Raw genomic sequence first — 21,280 nt, 5'->3', positions numbered from 1 at the left:
ACAGTGCAGGCCGGTTCCCTTTTCTCCACACCTTCTCCAGCATTTATTGTTTGTAGATTTTTTGATGATGGCCATTCTGACCGGTGTGAGGTGATACCTCATTGTAGTTTTGACTTGCATTTCTCTAATGATTAGTGATGTTGAGCATCCTTTCATATGTTTGCTGGCAGTCTGTGTATCTTCTTTGGAGAAATGTCTATTTAGGTCTTCTGCCCGTTTTTGGATTGGGTTGTTTGTTTCTTTGATATTAAGCCGCATGAGCTGCTTGTATATTTTGGAGATTAATAGAACATTTACAGTTAATGCAGTTATTGGACTGGTTAGGTTTTACCTTCTTATTTTTCTATTTGTCCTATCTCTTCTCTGTTTCCTTTTAGCATTTGTTCTGGGGTTTACAATGTGCATTTAAAAATTATTTTATTACACAGTGTACATCCCTCCTACTCCTTTGTACTGTTGTCAAACTTTTTATAAATGCTAAACTGCCACAATATATATTTATATTATTATTTTTGTCCAGTAACTTTTTAAGGAATTAAAAAACAAGGGTAAATCTTTTATTTTTCCTTCTATTTTCCATTTCAGTTACTTTTCAACTTTTTCTTTCTGTAAACATTTCCATTTGATAGTGTTTTCCTTCAACTTGAAGAAATTATTTAATATTTCTTGTAATGCAGTTCTGTTGATAAATTCTCTTATTGTTGGTCTGAAACCATCTTTGATTTTTGCTTTCATTTTTGTAAACTATTTACTCTGGCTATAGAATTCCAGGTTGACCTTTTTTTTCTTTCAGCTGTTTAAAGATATCATTGCATTGTTTTGATGAGAAAGCAGCAGTCATTGCTGTTATTGTTTCTGTAGGTAGTGTGTCTTTTTTTTTCTAGCTGCTTCTAAGATTTTCTCTTTTTCATTGATTTCACAAATTTGGTTCTCATGGGACTTGATTTTTTTTCTAGTTTTCCCGCTTTAGGTTGATTGAGCCTCTAAGATCAGTGGATTCATAGATTTCAGCACATTTGCAAAATTTATGGACATTATTTAAAATTCAAATAAAATTTCCTAACTTAGTCTCTTTTTTTAAGCTGTGGTGGGCAGCCTAGTCTGAAAGTAGTTACTCTGGGTTTTTTTTTTCTTTTAATTACAAAAGCAGTACATACTTTGAACAAATTCAAACAATGCAGAGGTAACAAAAAGATCGTTTTATCTTCTCAATTTGCATTCTTCATAGAAACTTATATTAATGGTTTAATATAAAGCCTTCTTTGCTTATATGAACCTGTACACAGATGGATTGACTTTTTTTAGGTAAAAAAACAAGATCATCTTCTGTATTTTGTTCTTCAGCTTGCTCCCGCACTTACTGTATTGATGATGGCTTTCCCAGTCAGTGTGCACAGGTGTAATCCAGTCTTTTAAACGAAGCCACAGCATTCCATTGTGAGAATGTGAACCACGTTTTATTTATCTGTTCCCCTCTTAGTAGAAATTTAGATTGTGTACGGTGGCTTGTTTTATTCTTTCTCTTCCCCTCTTTGTCCCTTTTCCCCTCTAACAGCACTGGAAAAGACATCTGTTTGTCCATGGGTGTAGCATACAAACTGTAGCTACTGTCATATTTCCTTCCTGAAAGTTATACTTATTATGCAACCATGTAAAAGGTATGATTATAAAGCTATTTCCTTTCTCCACTGTCAGCACCATATGTTACCTATTTCTAAAATATTCATCAGGTTAGGCAGAGGGAAAAAAGCATCTCATTTCCAATTTGCATATGTTTAGTTATATGGTAGGGCATATGTTAAGTTGCTTTTTTTTTTTTTTGTGAATTGTTAGATCATATCCTTTTAACTATATTCCTCTTGGATTATCTGACTTTTCCTTATTGACTATTTTCTTACTTGACTATTTCCTTATTATTTCTATATAGTATGAATGTTACCCTTTGTCATATATGTTGCAGATATTTTTCCCAATCCATTTGTCTTTTAAATGTGTTATAGTGTCTTTTTTTTCCATGGAGCATTTTTTTTTTTTTTTTTGGTAACTGCATTTGTCACTTTTTTTTCCTTTATAGCTTCCAAGTTTTGTATGCTTTCACCTTTCTTATTCTAGGATTGTAAAAATTTTCTCGTATCTTCTACTAACACTTTAATTTCAAACATTTAAATATTTAGCTCCTCTGCATGGCTTTTTTTTTTTTTTTTTTTTTTTTTTTTTTGCGGTACGCGAGCCTCTCACTGTTGTGGCCTCTCCCGTTGCGGAGCACAAGCTCCGGACGCGCAGGCTCAGCGGCCATGGCTCAGGGGCCCAGCTGCTCTGCGGCATGTGGGATCCTCCAGGACCGGGGCATGAACCCGTGTCCCCTGCATCGGCAGGCGGACTCCCAACCACTGCGCCACCAGGGAAGCCCCTGCATGGCTTTTAGCGCCACTAGTTTACTCTTACTCACTGGTTCTTGATGTAAAAGTCAAAGTTGGGAGAGAGTGTTCATTGAACCCTTGGTGATCGTCCCATGGTCACACCCAGCTGTTTTATGGCAGCACTGAGAATAAAACCCGGTGTTCCTTCTTTGTAATTTTTTCCCTTTTCCAGTTCTAGTTTGGGTACGTGAGCACTGGATTGAAGTGTGCTCCTTTAGCCCTTGAGTGCTGTTGTGTCCCAGCCGTGCACGAAATGCTGGTGATGAAGTTATGAACAATACGGACACAGCACCTAACATTTTGGAATTTATAGTTTAATGCATAAGGCAGACAATAAAAAGTAGACAAATATATACTGATATGGGATAAGAACTGTGAAAGACATGAAATCATTGGAATGGAGAAGAACAGCGGAGCCTCGAGGCTGCTTAGACAGGGTGGTCGGAGCACACTGCCTAAGCAAGCAAGATTTAAATTGAGACGTGAAAGATGGAAAGGAGCCAGGGACCGGTTCGGGGAAGAGTATTCCAGGCAGAGCAGACAGCACTGACAGGAGCTCTGAGGTGCAAGCAAGCTCGGCAGTGGGGCAGGTTGAAGGGGCCGCAGCCAGTGCAGGATGAGCGCGGCTGTAAACGGTTTCACCAGCAATGTGGCAGCTGTCACACTGCTGGTTAACTTTATCATCAGCCCGTTTCAGTACTTTTCAGAAAACTCCGTTTGACACTGGCTTTGTACAAATGTGTGCTGTTTGTTCCTCTCCAAAACCACACAGCGTGCTGGAAAAATCTGATGATAATGTCTTTACTTTCACATTGTTATGGGAAATCTTCTCTTGTAATGAAAACATACCTTTATCTGGGTCAAAACACATGCCGAGTTTTCTGGAGCTGCTGGTTATAACTGGAAGTAATAGTAAAAACAAAGTCCCTTCAGGTGGAACTTACTTCAGACAGATACGGAAGGTAGTACATAAATCTATTTATCCTCCTGTCAAAATGAAGAGGAAAGATGTTATCGCAGGTAAAACAGAGACAATGGAAACATGTTGCTGTGTTTCTTTAGAACATGAATATTTTTCAGGGCATTGAATTGTCCTCTTGCTGGTGTTTGTGTAGCATCTGTGTATTTGTGGGTCTTGAAGTATTCTGTTGTTTATCATTTTGTGCTTAAGTTTACTTCCAAGTTTCATTGTTTTTTAAAGCTGAGGACAGAGAACTGATCTTTCTCTTCATTTTATTCCCACCTTTAAAAAATTGCTTTTCCAAAGTGTATGCAGTATTTCGTTAGGCTTTAATAAAATTCCCTAGACCCTCCTGTGTTCAGGGGCCTCTCTTGGCTTTTTTTGGCATGCTTTTTACCTTTGAGAAATAGTCAAAATGAAGAAACTCGTTGACATCTGGTATACTTTTCCCATATACAGAACGTATTTTACATATATTGCAGAGATGAGGGGGGTTTAAAGTCTACCGTACCTCTGTTAGGTGGAGAGAAGACTTCAGTTATATAATTCACGTTTAATTGTTAGCCCCTGAGGAACGGTAAACCCTTAGCATTACTTTACCCCGTTACTATAGATTTTTCTGAGAGGCTGGGGCTTTGCTCATTAGTGAAACGTTAATCACTTTCTGTTCCAGGTCCTGGGATGGCAGTGTTGAGTAAGACATTGTCTCAGAGACTTGTGGGGGAAATAATCATGTAAACACCATCGTCTGATGTGATAAGTACTATGAGAGACTTCTGTACAGTATACTTGGGGGCACATAGAAGAGGGCAGTCAGTTCTGAAGAGTGTCAAAGAAGGAAGAGGTGACAGTTTGTTACCACAGATGGTTTAACAAGCAAGTACCCTCGGAGTAGCACTGGAGATGAACATTCTAGGGAGAAGCAACAGTGTGCATGAAAGACACAGACTGGAGTATGCATGGTTTATTTGCCAGGTGGTGTGTTATTAGGTGTGAGGAAGGGCGGGGAGGTGAATTGGAAAGCTCTGATGGGACCATTGGTGAAGGACCTTTTATGCATGTGGAGGAGTTTGGACTTGATTTTTTTGGAAATGGATAAACATCAGGGATTTTAAAGCAGGGGAAAGATGTGATTTCTTCATCTTTCTCTTTGACAAAGATAACTTCGGGTACTATTGAGGAAGGATTAGAGGGGAAGAGCCTGAAAGTGGGAAGACCCGTTAGGAGGCTGTCATGAGAGTCTAAGCCAGAGATGATGAAAGCCTGAATTGCGACATTAGCAGAGGAATAGAGAGAAGGCAATAAATTTCAGAAACATTTCTGAGTCAGTAATCCTCAGGCTAAATCCAGGCTCTGACTGAGGGGCCGTGTGTTGTAATGAAGTGCACACTGCACGGGAAGGCAGCATGCTTACGTTCTGGGTTTGTTCTGATCGTGACTCCTGGTGTCACCTTGAGGCTCCTAATCATTTGGAATTTTTGCTGGTAAAGGGAAGGCACTGGTCCTACCTGGCTCTTCAGTTCTGGGATTCTAATAAGGGGAAACAGGAGCAAAGGAAACATCAGAAACCTCAGACAAGCCTAAAACAGTTTAGAGTTTCACAGCCCCTTTCTCTTTTGCAGCTGGTAGCCTTTCTCTTGTTGTACTGAAAAATTCAGAACAGAAGAAAATACCGGTGTTGGATTATTAAGGTGTTGATTCTCAAAATCTTATAATTTTGTAATTGATTGAGAACAGTTCCTGATTCAGTTGCCTAATATACATATGTATTCTTTTCTCTTTCTAATTCTGTGTCAGTATAATCCCACTTTGTTTTTCTTTACCATCTATATTTGAAATACATATCTAAAAGATCTCAGTTGACATTTTGAGTTTTGTTTTTTCTTTTTTGCTTTTGGAGGAACTTTACTCACTGAATTGGAATAGTTTTCTGTTTAATCTTTATGCTTTTGATCTCTCGTAATTTCATAAGTATTTTGAGGTATATCGTTCCTGAGCCTTTACCAGATGAGGGCTTGCTCAGCATTCAGCAGACCACTGGTGTCAGTAGACTTTGCTTCTTAAGTAAGTGGGGCAAGGCTTGTCACGGTTTACATTTTCCACTCTTACTTGAAGTGGCTTTCTGGGAGCTGTTCTTTTCTACTGAACAGGAGTTTTAGAGACCCTTAGGAAATGATGTCATACTTCAATACTCTCTTTAGCTGCAGGAACTATAGGTATTAACTATCTTAATAATGTTAAAAGCACTTCTTTTCTTTTCATTCTAGTTCCAAAAGACCCAAAACCCCAGTGGAGATGTGTGGCATGGAGTTACGATTGCACCCTGCTGGCCTATGCCGAAAGCACGGGAACTGTGAGAGTTTTTGATCTCATGGGAAGTGAACTCTTTGTTATAATCCCGGTATGTACATACCTTAAACTGGAAACATATTTTTTTGACTACCTTTCATGTATAGGTGCTTGAATGAATGAATGTGATGAGAGGAACTATAAATGTAAATCAGAATAATAAGCTGTGAACTTAAGATGCTTAGATCTAGTTAGAGATCTGTACGTTAAGTATTTATTCTTTGCATTTTGTAGTGCACTAACCAGACATAATCTACCATTATTGTAAGATGGTAGTAAGTAAATACTAAATAGAGGTGCAGAAAGCTGTTGTAAAGTTCCAGCGTAGGAAAGAAGTCAGTGGGCCTTTGCAACAGAACCAGCCTGGGAGGAGTTAGAATTTGTTACCCTAAAGGGATAGAAACTGAAATGGAGAGTGGAGAAAAAAATTAATGGTGGTAATAACTTATATTTGTGTAGTGCTGTGTACTTTATTAATGACTTTGATATACATTCCTGTTTAATATTCACAACACCCTTTGAGTAGATTGGGTACTTATTACCCTCATTTTACAGTTTAGAGAGCATAAATTGTGAGGAAGTAAAATGACTTTTCCCGTGGTAATCCAGTTAATTAGTGTCTCTTTTAGGAATTCGGGGCTCTTTACTTTGTATCCTCCTTCCTCAAGTGAACAAAATAAAGGGGCAGGTAGAACAGTGGTCCTAACTCTGGCTGCATCTTAGAATCACCTGCAAAGCTTTATAAAGAAAAGAAAAAGAAAAACTAAACAAATTGCTGGGTTGTCCAGGCTCCCCCCACAGAGAGTCTGACTTAATTGATCTGAGTGAGCCCTGGACTTTAATGTTTCAAGTCTTTCAGCTGATTCTAATGAGAAGCTAGGAGTGAGAACCAAGGATATAGAGAATGATTTTTGTTCAGAAATGTGTGGAAAAACTTGAAAAAGTACATTGGGCTCCTGGTATAGAAGTTCTGGGGAACCAAACTAAGTAGGTTGAGTTACTATTTTCTAGACTAGCATTGTCTAATAGAAATGTAGTGTGAGCTATATATGTGATCACGTGTGTAATTTAAAATTTTTTAGTAACATTAAGTTCAGCAGGTGAAATTTATTTGATATATTTTATTTATTACAACATATCTAAAATGATTACATGTTGAAATGACAGTGTAAAAATGATTGATGAACTATTTCACGTTCTTTCTTTGGTACTAAGTCCTTGAAATTTGGCGTGTATTTTTATATTTATAGCATATCTCAATTTGGACTAGCCACGTATCAAGTGTTCAGCAGCTACATGTGGCTGCCCTGTTTTATTGAGCGGTTCTAGACAATGAGGAGCCATTCAGGGTAGGAAACTTCATTATGTGCTTCACTGTGTGTGCTAAGGTGCACGTGCCCTCCAGATCCTCAGCAAATATAGCCTGATATTTAGTGGATAGAAAAAGGCTGGCATTGAGTGAGTGTTTTAAGTGTCCTCTCCTTTAAATTGCTGATTAGGCAAATGGAAGTAACTGGAGGCATTTCTCTTTCTTTCTTTTTTTTTTAGCATTGGTTACTACTGGCAGTGGAAATTAACATTTGAGAGCTTATGTCTGAATTCTATATGGTAGAATTCTTTGAGGCAGAATGATAGCATTAGTTTTTTTTTTTTTTCTTCTTTTTTTGCAATGGAAGTATAGTCTGAACAGAAATTCACCTACTAGGTGAACATCTCACCCAAAGAGGCTGCTGTGGTTCCAGCTTGTGGTTGGGGGAGGGCTGGTCTAGAGTTGGGTGTCTAGTTCTAGGCACTTAGGCTTACATGATTCTTCACATACGATCAATTCTGGGCTATCTTACTTAAAGGATACCTGGCAGGGCTAGTGTCTTGAATGTCCTTCAATTATACATATGTTAACTTCTATCTAGTATCTTTTTAGTAACTTAATTTCCTCCTCTTTCACAGGCATCTAGTTTAGCAGGTGATCTGAGCTATGCCATTGCTGGGTTGATATTTTTAGAGTATAAAGCAAGTGCACAGTGGTCTGCAGAACTCTTGGTCATCAATTACCGAGGAGAACTTAGAAGCTACCTTGTAAGGTAAAAATGCACTTTATTTGGGATGCCCTGTTTGAAATAATGTTTATTTCTCTGCTTTAGTGTCAGATTTTGGTGCTTTTTTTTCCTTTTAGCATTTTATTATGAAAAATTACAAATATAAAAGGAAGGTTGAAAGACTTTTATAGTGAACTCTCATATACCTCCACTTAAATTCTGTTTAGCATTTTACTATACTTGCTGTGTCATATTTTGACCCATCTTTCTATCTGGCCATTATTCAGTTCTATTTTTTAATATATTTCAGAGTCAGTACATATATACTTTAGCATGCATATCATTAATTAAAGTTCATTAATTCAAGTTCAATATTTGCTTATAGTTTTCTTTCATTTGAAATAAAATTTGCATACAGTGAAATGCACAGATCTTAAGTGTACCAGCCCGTGAGTTATGACGAATGCATACGCTTGTGCAAGTCAAACCCCTGTCAGGATACAGAACATTACCATCATGCTATTAAGTTCCCTCATGCCTCTTCCCAGTAAATCTTTGTCCACACCCACCCTCAGAGCAACTGCTGTTTATAATTTTTTTCCATCATAGATTAGTTTTGCCTGTTCTAGTGATTTACCTTAACGGCCTCAGAGAGTATGTACTCTTTTGTCTAAGTCTTCTTTCCTTCAGCTTATCTTGAAATTCATCCTTATTTTTACATGTATCTGTAATTTATTCTTTTTATGGCTGATGAGTATTTCATTGTATGAGTATCTCATTTGTCTTCGTTTGGGCTGCTGTAACAGAATACCATAAACTGGGTGGCTTATCAACAACAGAAATTTATTTGTGACAGTTCTGGAAGCTGGAAGTCTGAGATCAGGGTGCCGGCATGGTCAGGTTCTGGTGAGAGCCCTCTTGTGGGTTGCAGACTGCCGACTTCTCTTTGAATCCACACATGGTGAAAAGAGAGCTAGTTAGCTCTCCAGCCTCTTCTTATAAGGACACTAATCCCATTCATGAGGGTTCCTTTCTTTTGCCCTACCTAATAGATCCCAAAGACGCCTCCTCCAAGTACCATCACATTGGCATTAGGGTCTTATATGAGTTTTGGGGTATACAGACATTCAATCTATGGGGGTCACAAACCTTCAGTCCATAACACTCATGATTTGTTTATCCATTCTTCTATTGATGGACCTCTAAGTTTCTGGTTTCGTGAATAAGGCTGCTATGACTAATCTCGTACAAGTCTTTTTTTTTTTTAAATATTTATTTATTTTTTTAAAAATATTTATTTATTTATTTATAAATAAATATTTATTTATTTATTTATAAATAAATATTTATTTATTTATTTATAAATAAATATTTATTTATTTATTTATAAATAAATATTTATTTATTTATTTATTTTTAAATATAAATATTTATTTATTTATTTGGCTATGCCGGGTCTTAGTTGCAACACGTGGGCTCTTCATTGCCACATGTGGGATCTTCTTTGAGGCATGCAGGATCTAGTTCCCTAACCAGGGATCGAACCCCGGGCCCCCTGCATTGGGAGCACAGAGTCTTAACCGCTGGGCCACCAGGGAAGTCCCTGTACAAGTCTTTATGAATATATGCTTTCATTTCTGTTGGGTCAGTATCTTTGAGTGGAATTGCTGAGTCATAGGGTGGATAGTTTGGTTTTATAAGAAATTGCCAGAGCTTTTTCAAAGTAGTCATATCATTCATATTCCTACTAATAATTTATCAGAGCTCTGGTAGTTTTATATCCTCAGCAGTATTTGGTGGTGTCTATCTTTTTAATTTTAAACATTTTAATGGGTATATAGTGGTATCTCACTGTGGTTTAATGGTATTTATTTCTTATTTACCTTCTTGAATGTAGTGTTGGAACAAATCAGAGCTATCAAGAGAGTCACTGTTTCAGCTTCAGTAGTCATTATCCTCATGGAATCAACACAGCTATTTACCATCCTGGGCACAGGTAAGCAACTGTTTGCTCTCGTATTTGGTGGAGTATTAGGTGGATGTAGAAGTCTTGGCACAGTTTCAGAGAGAAGAAGTTGTCCGTTCTGATTTTTATTTTGGTTTCTTTATTTCCTCCCCTTGTGTATAGTTATCCTAACGTCCGTAATATTGTTGCAGTCATCTTCTTTTTTTTTTTTAATTTATTATTTTTGGCTGCGTTGGGTTTTCGTTGCTGCACGCAGGCTTTCTCTAGTTGCGGTGAGCGGGGGCTACTCTTCGTTGTGGTGCGCAGGCTTCTCATTGTGGAGGCTTCTCTTGTTGTGGAACACTGGCTCTAGGCACATGGGCTTCAGTAGTTGCAGCACGAGGGCTCAGTAGTTGCGGAACATGGGCTCAGTAGTTGTGACTCGCAGGCTCTAGAGCATAGGCTCAGTAGTTGTGGTGCATGGGCTCTGTTGCTCCGGGTCATATGGGATCTTCCCAGACCAGGGATCGAACCCGTGTGCCCTGCATTCGCAGACGGATTGTTAACCACTGCGCCACCAAGGAAGTCCCTGTTGCAATCATCTTCTGAACATTCATGCTCATCTGTTTGGCAGACTGAGCTTCTTTTGAGTCCGATCGGGCACTGGGAATATCCATTGAGGGATATCTTCTCTCTTAGTTCTCTAAATCTTATTTTTCCTATCTGTAAAATGAGGCTAATACATAACACATAGCATTGTTGAGAGAGTTAAAAAATAGTGCATGTGAAATGCCCTTGCATAGCAGGGCCTCAATAGATGTTCTTCCCTTCTCCTTTCCTTCTTTGCAAGGTAGGGCTGCATTGATTGCTGCATAGTCGATTCCTACCACTACAGGCACAACTGTGGATTCAGTTCCAGACCCCTGCAATAAAGGGGATAGTGCAATACAGAAAGTCACACGAATTTTTTGATTTCCTAGTGCCTATAAAAGTATGTTTACACTATACTGTAGTCTGTTAAGTGTGCAGTAGTATTCTGTCTAAAAAAAATGTAAATAGCTTAATGAAAAAATACAGAACAAAAAACAATTACAACAGTAACATCAGAGATCACTGATCACAGATCACCATTAACAAATATAATAATAATGAAAAAGTTTGAAATATTGAGAGAATTGCCTCTCAATATTTGCTGATCTAGTAGGTGTAAAAGAGTATCTCATTGTAGTTTTAATTTGAGTTTCCCTGATAACTGATGAGATTGAGAAACTTTTCATGTGATTGGCCATTCATATTTCTTATCTGTAGAATGCTTTTTTATATCATTTCTTATTTTTTTATTGGGTGTTTGATCTTGACATTCTTCTATAATCTGGATATTAATTCTGGGTTGATTATATGCATGATGAGTATCTTCTCCCAACATGTGACTTTTTTTTCCTTATAATTTACCTTTTATGAATTATATCTGCACGTAGTTCCAAGTATTAAATAGTTTGAAAAACTGACTCCTCCACCCAATTTCTTGCTTTCCAAAGGTAACCACTTTTAGCTCATTTTATTTTTTAAAAATTTTTATTGGAGTATAGTTGATTTAAAATGTCATGTTAGAGTCTACTGTACAGCAAAATGAATCAGTTATGCATATACATATATCCACTATTTTTTAGATTCTTTTCCCATATAGGTCATTACAGAGTATTGAGTAGAGTTCCCTGTGCTACAGTAGGCCCTTATTAGTTATCTGTTTTATTGTAGTGTGTATATGTCAATCCCAATCTACTAATTTATCCCTCCCTACCCCCTTTCTCCCTGGTAACCATGTTTGTTTTTTATATCTGCGACTCTATTTCTGTTTTGTAAATATTTTCATTGGTACCATTTTTTTAGGTTCCACATATAAATGATATCATATGATGTTTGTTTTTCTCTGTCTGACTTACTTCACAGTATGACAATCTCTAGGTCCATCCATGTTGCTGCAAATGACATTATTTCATTCTTTTTTATGGCTGGGTAATAATTCCATTGTATATTTGTACCATATCTTTTTTAAACATTCCTCTGTCGATGGACATTTAGGTGCTTCCATGTCCTGGCTGTTGTAAATAGTGCTTAGCTTATTTTAGTTGATTCCTTTGGCTATTTTGGTGAATCACAACCTTCTGTAACCTCCTAAGAAAGAATTCATGGGAAGTATATTTTTTGAGGGCTTTTATGTCTAAAGATGCTCTTGAGAGTTTTAATGTTACTCTAGTGTAAAATCCATTTTTTTTGGTCTATTTTTTTGGTCCCCCTTCTGTCTGAAAGCTGAGATTTTATTTTATATTTTCCCCCAGTGTTCTGAAATTTGACTGTGTTATGTCTTGGAGTAGGTTTTTTTGTTTTTTTTTTCAAATATCCATGGTGTTGGCCATTCAATTTGGATACTCACCTTTGGGAAAATTCACTGAATTATTTCTTTGATTATTTCTTCCCCTCTATTTCCTCTCTTCTCTCCAGAATGTCTATTATCTAGATGTTGAGTATCCTGGACTCACCTTTAATTTTCTCATTCTCTTTTTTTCCCCTTTGTTGTTGTTGAAAAAGAGAAGTAAAAGATTATTTCAATTTTTTCTGTATAGCTATTTACTTAAGGAAGAAAGTAGTTTGAAGCACTATTGATATCTATTATAATGAATTGATACATATGATCTTGTTTAGAAAAAAATCATGTGTTCTGGTTAATTTTTTCTGATATATCTTCTATTTACTATTTCTTCTGTGCCTTATCTCTTTTTAAAACTAGTCATTGTATTTTTAGTTTCATTGTATTTTTACTTTCATTTTTTATATTTCTCATTTCTAGAAGTTCTATGTAGTTATTTTAAGAATCTTTCTTAGGAAGGGAGAAAAAGGAACTGAAATGAGTATTCAGTGAGGCACTAGTTGTTTTGAGGATTAAATACATAATGGATATTCAGGAAATGATAGGATTGAATAAATATAATACTATTAATTTTTACCTTTTGATTTGTGTAGATCCTGTCTTGAAGAGTCTGTTGGTATATCCTTAAGAAATTTGAAGATCAGTTTCAAAAGTCTAGCCAATTAAAAAATTTAAAAATTAAGAAAGAATTTTCTAAATACAATAAATCTGAAATGCTAATACAACTTTGTTTTACTTTAGATGAAGCTGAGTGATCACATTCAGAGTAGAGTTCTTCACATTTTATAAAATTGAATGTAATTGTATAAGCTGCAAATAATTGTTTTCGTAAATCAAATATTTCTTTTGATGATAAAATAAACATTATAAGAAAAAGAAAATTGTGGTTTTTTTTTTTTTTTGCGGTACACGGGCCTCTCACTGTTGTGGCCTCTCCCGTTGCGGAGCACAGGCTCCGGACACGCAGGCTCAGCGGCCATGGCTCACGGGCCCAGCCGCTCCGCGGCATGTGGGATCCTCCCGGACCGGGGCACGAACTCGTGTGCCCTGTATCGGCAGGCGGGCTCTCAACCACTGCGCCACCAGGGAAGCCCGAAAATTGTGTTTTTTTAAAAAAATTAATTAATTAATTTATTTTTGGCCACGTTAAGTTTTCATTGCTGCGCGCGGGCTTTCTCTAGTTTTGGCGAGCGGCGGCTACTCTTCATTGCGGTGCGCGGGCTTCTCATTGCGGTGGCTTCTCTTGTTGTGGAGCACGGGCTCTAGGCATGCGGGCTTCAGTAGTTCTGGCACACAGGCTCAGTAGTTGCGGCTCGCGGTCTCTAGAGCGCAGGCTCAGTAGTTGTGGCGCATGGGCTTAGTTGCCCCTCGGCATGTGGGATCTTCCCGGAACAGGGCTGGAACCCGTGTCCCCTGCAATGGCAGGTGGATTCTTAACCACTGCGCCACCAGGGAAGTCCCTGTTGTTTTTTACTCTTGCCAACTTCTTATATAAAGTATGGCCTTTTAATGTTTGTTCTTATGTTTCAGATCTTGTATTTTCCTTGCATGGCTTCACTAATGTGTCATCACTAAGTTCTGCTGCTAGAAAGGGGATGGAATGTGTTTTGCTTTGACTTGCTTAGTTCTCTGTTGTGAATTTTGCCAAGGCTAGACAGTGCATACTCACAGTGTCACCATATATCGCACCCATGACGCTCCAATTGCTGGTTTGATTTTTGTTGAGGGTGACCTATTTCTTTATGTTTACATCTTCTTTGATACCATGTTTTATTATATAAACCCCAAGTGAGGTTTGCTCTTTTAAGTCCTTTTCTTGGTTTAGTTCAACTTATTTTTATTGTTTTAGTGCAGTTATTAATATCTTTCTCAGCACTTATATACATTAAAAAAATTAATCTATTGTCCCTTAAAAAGTATATGTGTTCTGTTAGGGGAATTGTCTGCCTGTATTAGTAAAGATTGATGAGGTAGAAAGTCTGTTCTATTGTTATTTGGCCTTTCCATTACTGTCTTATTTATTGTGGCTTGCTGTGTGCAACACAATGTTAGGTTTGTGGAAGATATAAAGATGGAGAACAATCCTGACTTCAAGGTCTCATATTCTTGAATGAGAAATAATATACACATATATGTATATGCATATGTGGTTGACCCTTGAATGACATGAGTTTGAGCTGCGCAGGTCCACTTATACATGGATTTTTTCCACTAAATACATGCTCTAGGAATACATGATCTCCGGTTGGTTGAGTATTACATGCATGCGTGGATAGGGAGGCCTGACTATAAAGTTATACACAGATTTTTGACTGCTAGGGGTGGGGATTGGTGCCCCTAACCCGTTACTGTGCTGTTCAGGGGTCAACTGTATATCTAACATATATATATATATGTAATGTCAAATATATATATTTCTTTCTCTATTTAAATATGTGTGTGTGTATATATGTACACATACACACACATATATAACAGGATTGCAAACTGGAAAGAAGTAAGGGCCTTAAAAGAGTGCACATATAGTGATGTGGGGATCCAGATAAAGGAGATATTATTTCCTTGAAGGATCAGGGGAGTATGGCAGGTGGCATTAGGACTTACTTTGCAGAATGGATATGATCTGGACATGATGGGTGTTCCAGACAAAGTGACATTGTGAACAGTGACAAGAGGCAGGAAGCCACAGTTTATATTTGGAAAATTTCAAGTGGTGCGGCTTGGCTGACACTGTAGGGTGTGTGTAGGAGGGGAGTAGAGGTGATAGTTGTGGTGGGAGAATGGGTGTGTGAAAGGCAGGTAATTGGGAGTGTTAATTGGCTTTTCTGTTCTTTAAGGAACTCGGATTTTTGAGATGAGGAAACATATCAGCTATGCTTTGAGGAATGTTGATTTAGTTTGGAGATACTAGTGGCTGGGTGACTCATAGGTGATTATATACTAGTTCAGGCCACAGGCAACTAGGACCTATTCATTTTCATACATAGAATTACTATGTATACGTATATATCGTACTTTATTAATTTTTAAATTTTAATTAATAGGTCTTATATTTCCAATTAAAATTTCAGATAATTAAAGGCAAAAAATACATGCAATGTACATTTAAGCAATAACATCTAGTATAAGAGCTCTGTTTGTCAATTGGTACCTCTCCATCCGTGGGCTCCTTGGATGAGTGACTAATTTCTTGAGTGGAGAAGAAAAATTATTATGTTTCTTTCTTTTGATTTTTCTCTTCCCTTTTTCTTCTCTTATATTTTGTATTCTTCTGCCCCACATTTTTCTGTTTTATTTTTCTTGTCTTTTTTAAAAGAGGTGCATTTTATGTCTTAATCTTTGGCTGTTTTTTTGCTTTGTTTAGATTATTTCATGATGACTATTCTGTTGTCTTGGTTTTTTACAAAGGTCAGTATTAGACTTCTTTTTTCCTAGCACTATTTCAGGAGCGTAAGTGGGGTTCACTTGGGACCGTAGGTTTGAAATGATCATACATTCAATAGTTATTACATGATAATAACTTGTCATAAGTCAGATTACCTTATTACTTCTTAAGCCTTTCAGTTTTTGGCCTAGGATATAAGTACATAAAGGTATTTCTGGGGCTTCCCTGGTGGCGCAGTGTTTGAGAGTCCGCCTGCCGATGCAGGGGACACGGGTTCGTGCCCCGGTCCGGGAAGATCCCACATCCCGTGGAGCGGCTGGGCCCGTGAGCCATGGCCGCTGAGCCTGCGCGTCCGGAGCCGGTGCTCCGCAACGGGAGAGGCCACAACAGTGAGAGGCCCGCGTACCGCAAAAAAAAAAAAAAGTTATTTTTGGGGGAATGGTCTCAAAAATTTTGTAAAGGTAAGTACATATGAAACCACAGGAGGAGGGCTGCTTCTTGGTTCTGCAATCATGTACAGTTTTTGATAGCAGTCAACTTGGAGATGGGTGACTGCATTAAAGTTTCTGAATGAAAATTGTTATAAAGCAAGGAATATGTGTAAATGCCCTCTTGTGTATGACAAAATATTGCTAGGTTGTTTATATTTTCCATTATCTGTTCTTTTAAGGAAAGAAGCTGAAATATTCATCACATTTTTATTTATTTTTGGTTACTCTGGTAATGTGATGGTGTGATATTTACCATCCACAAGGATTTTGTAAATGTGAAATATATCAGCCAGAATGGAGTTAGGATAAATTGGTAATATACAAACTCAAGGTTTTATGAAATTCACTGTTTTGCTTGATGCTGTGAACCTGTGATAGAGTTTTATTTATAAATTAGGCACAGTAAGAGAATATTTGAGTTGCCAGCATCACTGTTCTTGTGCTGTGGGGCCGTTATGAAGTAAAATAAGGCTTTCGCGAACACAAGAATTACAGTACCTCGGCAGTCTGTATCTGATAACGTGGACCGCTGTTAAGTGCCTAAAGTGTGGGGTACACCGGCCAAAGGGAGGACTCACCTCCTGGGCTGCGTGGAGCAGGATGGCACGGGAAGGTGCAGGATTTCATTACACTACTCAGAATGGCGTGCAATTGAAAACTTATGAACCGTTTCTGGAATTTTCCATTTAATATTTTTGGACTGCAGTTGACTGTGGGTAACTGAAATTGCAGGAGGCGAAAATGTGGATAAGTGGGACTACTGTATCCTGCTTTCAATAGGTTTTTTTTTTTGAGGTTTTGATCCTAATTTTATTGTAAATTTCTACAAGCCATATCTGCCTTATTCAACTTTGAATCTCCAGTAGTTCCTTGATAACTACACAAAGATAGTGTTTGAAGGTAACTTTTTCTAGATCCTGAATTACATCTCAACAAAGACAAAAGCTAGAAAACATGTCTCCTTTCTTGGGCCCTTTTGAGAAAACCCATTCTCAGAATCCTTGATGACTCTTTGATACTAATTTTAAGTGTATAATTCAGTGATTTTTAGTAAATGTATAGACTTGTGCAAACACTACTCCGGTCAGTTTTAGAATATTTCCATTGTCCCTAAAAATCTCTCATGCCTGTGAGTTTCGTGGAATGTAAATCACACCTCAGTAAAACTGTAAAAAATAAAGGAATGCATAAGAAAGAAAAAAAAGATCCTTTAAGCAGGCTTTCATTTGAACACTTTTATCTTTTTTTTAGTTAAAAAATTACTTTAAATTTATATACAGTAAAATATACTATTTTTGGTGTACATTGCTTTTTAAAAAAAATTTTATTGAAGTATAGTTGATTTGCAATGTGTTAATTTCTTCTGTACAGGAGTGATTCAGTTATACATATGCATACATATATATATTCTTTTTATATTCTTTTCCATTATGGTTTCTCACAGGATATTGAATATAGTTCCCTATGATACACAGTAGGACCTTGTTGTTTATCCATCCCATACATAATAGTTTGCCTCTGCTAATCCCAAACTTCCATTCCTTCCCTCCCTTACTTCCCCTCCCCGTTGGCAACCATAAGTCTGTTCTCTATATCTGTGAGTCTGTTTTTGTTTCATAGATATGTTGATTTGTATCATATTTTAGATTCCACATATAAGTGACACCATATGGTATTTGTCTTTCTCTTTCTGACTTACTTCACTTAATATGATGATATCTAGGTCCATCCATGTTGCTGCACATGGCAATATTTCATCCTTTTTGATGGCTGAGCAATATTCCATTGTATGTGTATACACACCTTTATCCATTCATCTGTCGATGGACATTTAGGTTGTTTCCATATCTTGGCTATTGTAAATAGTGCTGCCATGAACATAGGGGTGCATGTATCTTTTCGAATTATAGTTTTGTCTGGGTATATGCCCAGGAGTGGGATTGCTGGATCATATGGCAACTCTACTTTTAGATTTTTGTGGAACTTCCATATTGTTTTCCATAGTGGTTGCACCAATTTACATTTCCACCAACTGAACACTTTTATCTTTATGTTAAGGATACTAAGATTTAAGAAAGATACCCGTGTTTCATACAGTCTGTGGGGAAGAATCATGATTGATTAATAATGTATGTCATAGTTGTACAAAGGATGAATCTAAGCATTTGAGTGATTGATTTTTATCCTTTTAGTCAACTGTGTTAAGCCAGATACAGATTCCGCAGAAAGAACTTGAGACATTTACAAGGAATAATAAACTAAGTGTCAGCTTGCCTATTAGTAGATTGCAATTAGGTAGGAGTGAACTGGCTGAAGAGTAGTTGGGTAGTTGCATTCTCCTAAGCATGCACTGGTAGGGATTGCTACTATTCTTGGGAAGGCTCAGAAGATGCAAGAGATGTCTTTAGAAAGCTGTTAATTTTAGGCGAGACTGAGGAATACCTTTAAGTAATGGCATGTTGAAGTGCTGAAGGGCTATGCTTTACGCATCCTGATTTGGTCATCTCATGGGGGTTTCTGATTTCCCCTAACCAACACTCAGCACTTTATTTTTTTCTTTCTTTCTTTATTTTATTTATTTTTGGCTGTGTTGGGTCTTCGTTGCTGCACGTGGGCTGTTTTCTAGTTGCGGCGAGCGGGGACTACTCTTTGTTGCGGTGCGCGGGCTTCTCATTGTGGTGGCTTCTTGTTGTGGAGTGCAGGCTTCAGTAGTTGTGGCACGTGGGCTCAGTGGTCGTGGCTTGTGGGCTCTAGAGCGCAGGCTCAGTAGTTGTGGCACCCGGGCTTAGTTGCTGCACGGCATGTGAGATCTTCCCGGACCAGGGCTCGAACCCGTGTCCCCTGCATTGGCAGGCAGATTCTTAACCACTGCACCACCAGGGAAGTCCCTCAGCATTTAAATATGAGTCCTTTACACTCATGGGATAAAGGAGGTATTCCAAATAAGTAACTAGTACTTAGTGGGGGGATCAAAAATGTTTTTCGTGTGAATGAGCTCTCAGGAGGCGTGATGATGACTTCACTGGCACAAAATGGAAGGAAAAGAGTCTTGGGCATAGAATGGGACGGGGTGCAGTAGAGTACGCATAGGGGGCCACGATCTCTTCTTCATACATCACCCCTGTCTAGGGAAATGTCCATCGGTCCCACAAATGTTTAAATTATATCTTGTGGAGGAGATAGTGTTGAGAGTGCCCTACTTAAAGGTTTACCCAAGGGCATAGGTAAATTTTGTTCTCCTCTTATAAGGTGTAAGATCCATCTAGACCTGTGAGATGCTTTTGGAAGCTAATCAGTGGGCCTTTATAGCCGTTACATTGCCATAAAATTGCCCATCTTTCTCTCTGGTTCCTAAGGTCATATATATTCTGTGAGAATCAGGGCAGTGATGTATAAATGATACACTCTTTTGACAGCTGGAGGAGCAGTTGGGTATAAATTACATTAGGAAGTTTCTCGTAAGCCCTAGCTAGATAAGATTAATAATTTCATGAAGGGTTTTGCTTCTAGAAAAGGAATGAGTACTGCAGTCCAGATCCTTGTTAATTATCTTACACTGCAGTGAGAGAGTGTGTTCAGCCTTTGATAATGTAGGGGCTGTTGACATTTGAGAGATTAGCGCGCAGCCTTGTAGCTGGGAAGTATGAATGTCAGTAATTGAGTATATTAACTTATATTAAGGAGCTTTTCATGTTGCCTTTAGAATTCTCATTCCTCCACTGTATTCTTCTTTCCCTGAGTTCAGGTTGGGTTTTGGAAGAGAAATGAAGAGGTGCTGTTGTCTGCACAGAAAGCTGCATTGTCTTGGCGGATGTGAAAGTCCTTAGGTGTGAATTTAGGGACTCGCTGAGCTTCACAGACTGATTTTTCTTTTCTTTTTTTCCCACAGGCATTTGTTTCTGGGGAGGCAGGGAAGTGGAGAGTCTTGGCCGTATCCTGCGATCTGCTTTTATCCAGGATATGTTGCAGATAGGTAGACACATGTGACTCAGAAATACCTTGGTCCTTAGCAGCCTCCACCAGGCTGTCTTTTAAGAAGACAGTCTTCTTTATTAGTTTGACTTTTTTTTGCCTACCACGGAAAAAAGTTAAATTACTTGGCAATCAGCTTTAACCCATCAGTCAGTCCTCTCTTTGGAGATTCTTTGATAGGAGGGGCTAGTTCTCATTATGTTACAGTTACATTTAAATGGGCCTTTGTAGACCTTCATAAAGTTTTTAATCTCTTCAGCTGGTAAATCAACCAACCTCCCTCCCTCCCTCTTGCTCTCTGCTTTGGTTGTAGTTTAACCTGATAACTTTATATGTCAGTGAATTTCATTAATCTTAAGCAAGATATTTTGTACTTGGGTTATATGTTTCCCCCCCCTGATTTTAAGGACTACTCCATAATCCCTCTGCAAAATTTATGGAAATGCAATTTTAAGAAGTAACTTGGGCCAGATTGAATTTCTTCTTATACTTGGAGTGATGCTAGCTGTTGTGGATCTCTCTTTGGAGTAGAGAGCTGAAAGAAGACTATTGAGTTATCTTAGGTTATTTTATAGGAATTAAGGAATGATGCTTAATTTTGTTTTTTTAAAATTTTTATTGGAGTATAGTTGCTTTACAATGTGTTAGTTTCTACTGTACAGCAAAGTGAATCAGCTATACGTGTACAAATATCCCCTCTTTTTTGGATTTCCTTCCCATTTAGGTCACCACAGAGCATTGAGTAGAGTTCTCTGTGCTATATAGTAGGTTCTCATTAGTTATGTTTTATACATAGTATCAATAGTGTATATATGTCAATCTCAATCTCCCAATTCATCCCACCCCCGCCTTCCCCCTTGGTATCCATACATTTGTTCTCTATGTCTGTGTCTCTATTTCTGCTTTGTAAATAAGATCGTCTATACCAATTTTTTCAGATTCCACATATATGCTATTAATTTTGTTTTATAAACAATTAGAAATTTTAAAATATATATTTGTGATATGATAGAATGTGTACTGGATTAGGAGACAGGAAATCTGTGCTACTTATTAGCTCTGTAACCTCAAGTCGTCCTTCTTTTTCGACCACATTTTGCTGCATTGCATTGGGCACAGACAGTAGATGGTGGTTTTAGCAGGCTGCTCAAGTGCCAAGGACATCTAGTATAGACTCCTAGGTAGCATTTAACAGAGCAGAATTGTGGCAGGGAGTTTGGTAGCAGGCATTATGGAAATTCATTTTCGGGGACAGCTGGCAGGCTACAGTTAGCAGGATTCAGTGGGGGGAGG

The 21,280-nt window shown here is 37.9% G+C and overlaps 1 protein-coding gene across 2 annotated transcripts in view; it reads left to right on the top strand.

Moving 5' to 3' along the window:
- The window catches only part of NBAS (NBAS subunit of NRZ tethering complex), a 341,832-nt gene that overhangs the window by 18,477 nt on the left and 302,075 nt on the right, over positions 1-21,280 (top strand). For both annotated transcript variants that reach the window (XM_082672572.1, XM_082672571.1), the window contains exons 7-9: positions 5,649-5,782; positions 7,678-7,811; positions 9,664-9,762. In XM_082672572.1, the coding sequence (XP_082528698.1) occupies positions 5,649-5,782; positions 7,678-7,811; positions 9,664-9,762 (367 nt within the window). The remainder of the gene's footprint in view (positions 1-5,648; positions 5,783-7,677; positions 7,812-9,663; positions 9,763-21,280) is intronic.

Source organism: Grampus griseus, assembly GCF_964374135.1.
Source record: "Grampus griseus genome assembly, chromosome: 15".
Classification (NCBI taxonomy): Eukaryota; Metazoa; Chordata; class Mammalia; order Artiodactyla; family Delphinidae; genus Grampus; species Grampus griseus.
The sequence above is the reverse complement of the archived record's forward strand: the minus strand, read 5'-3'. Positions and strand labels throughout refer to the sequence as shown.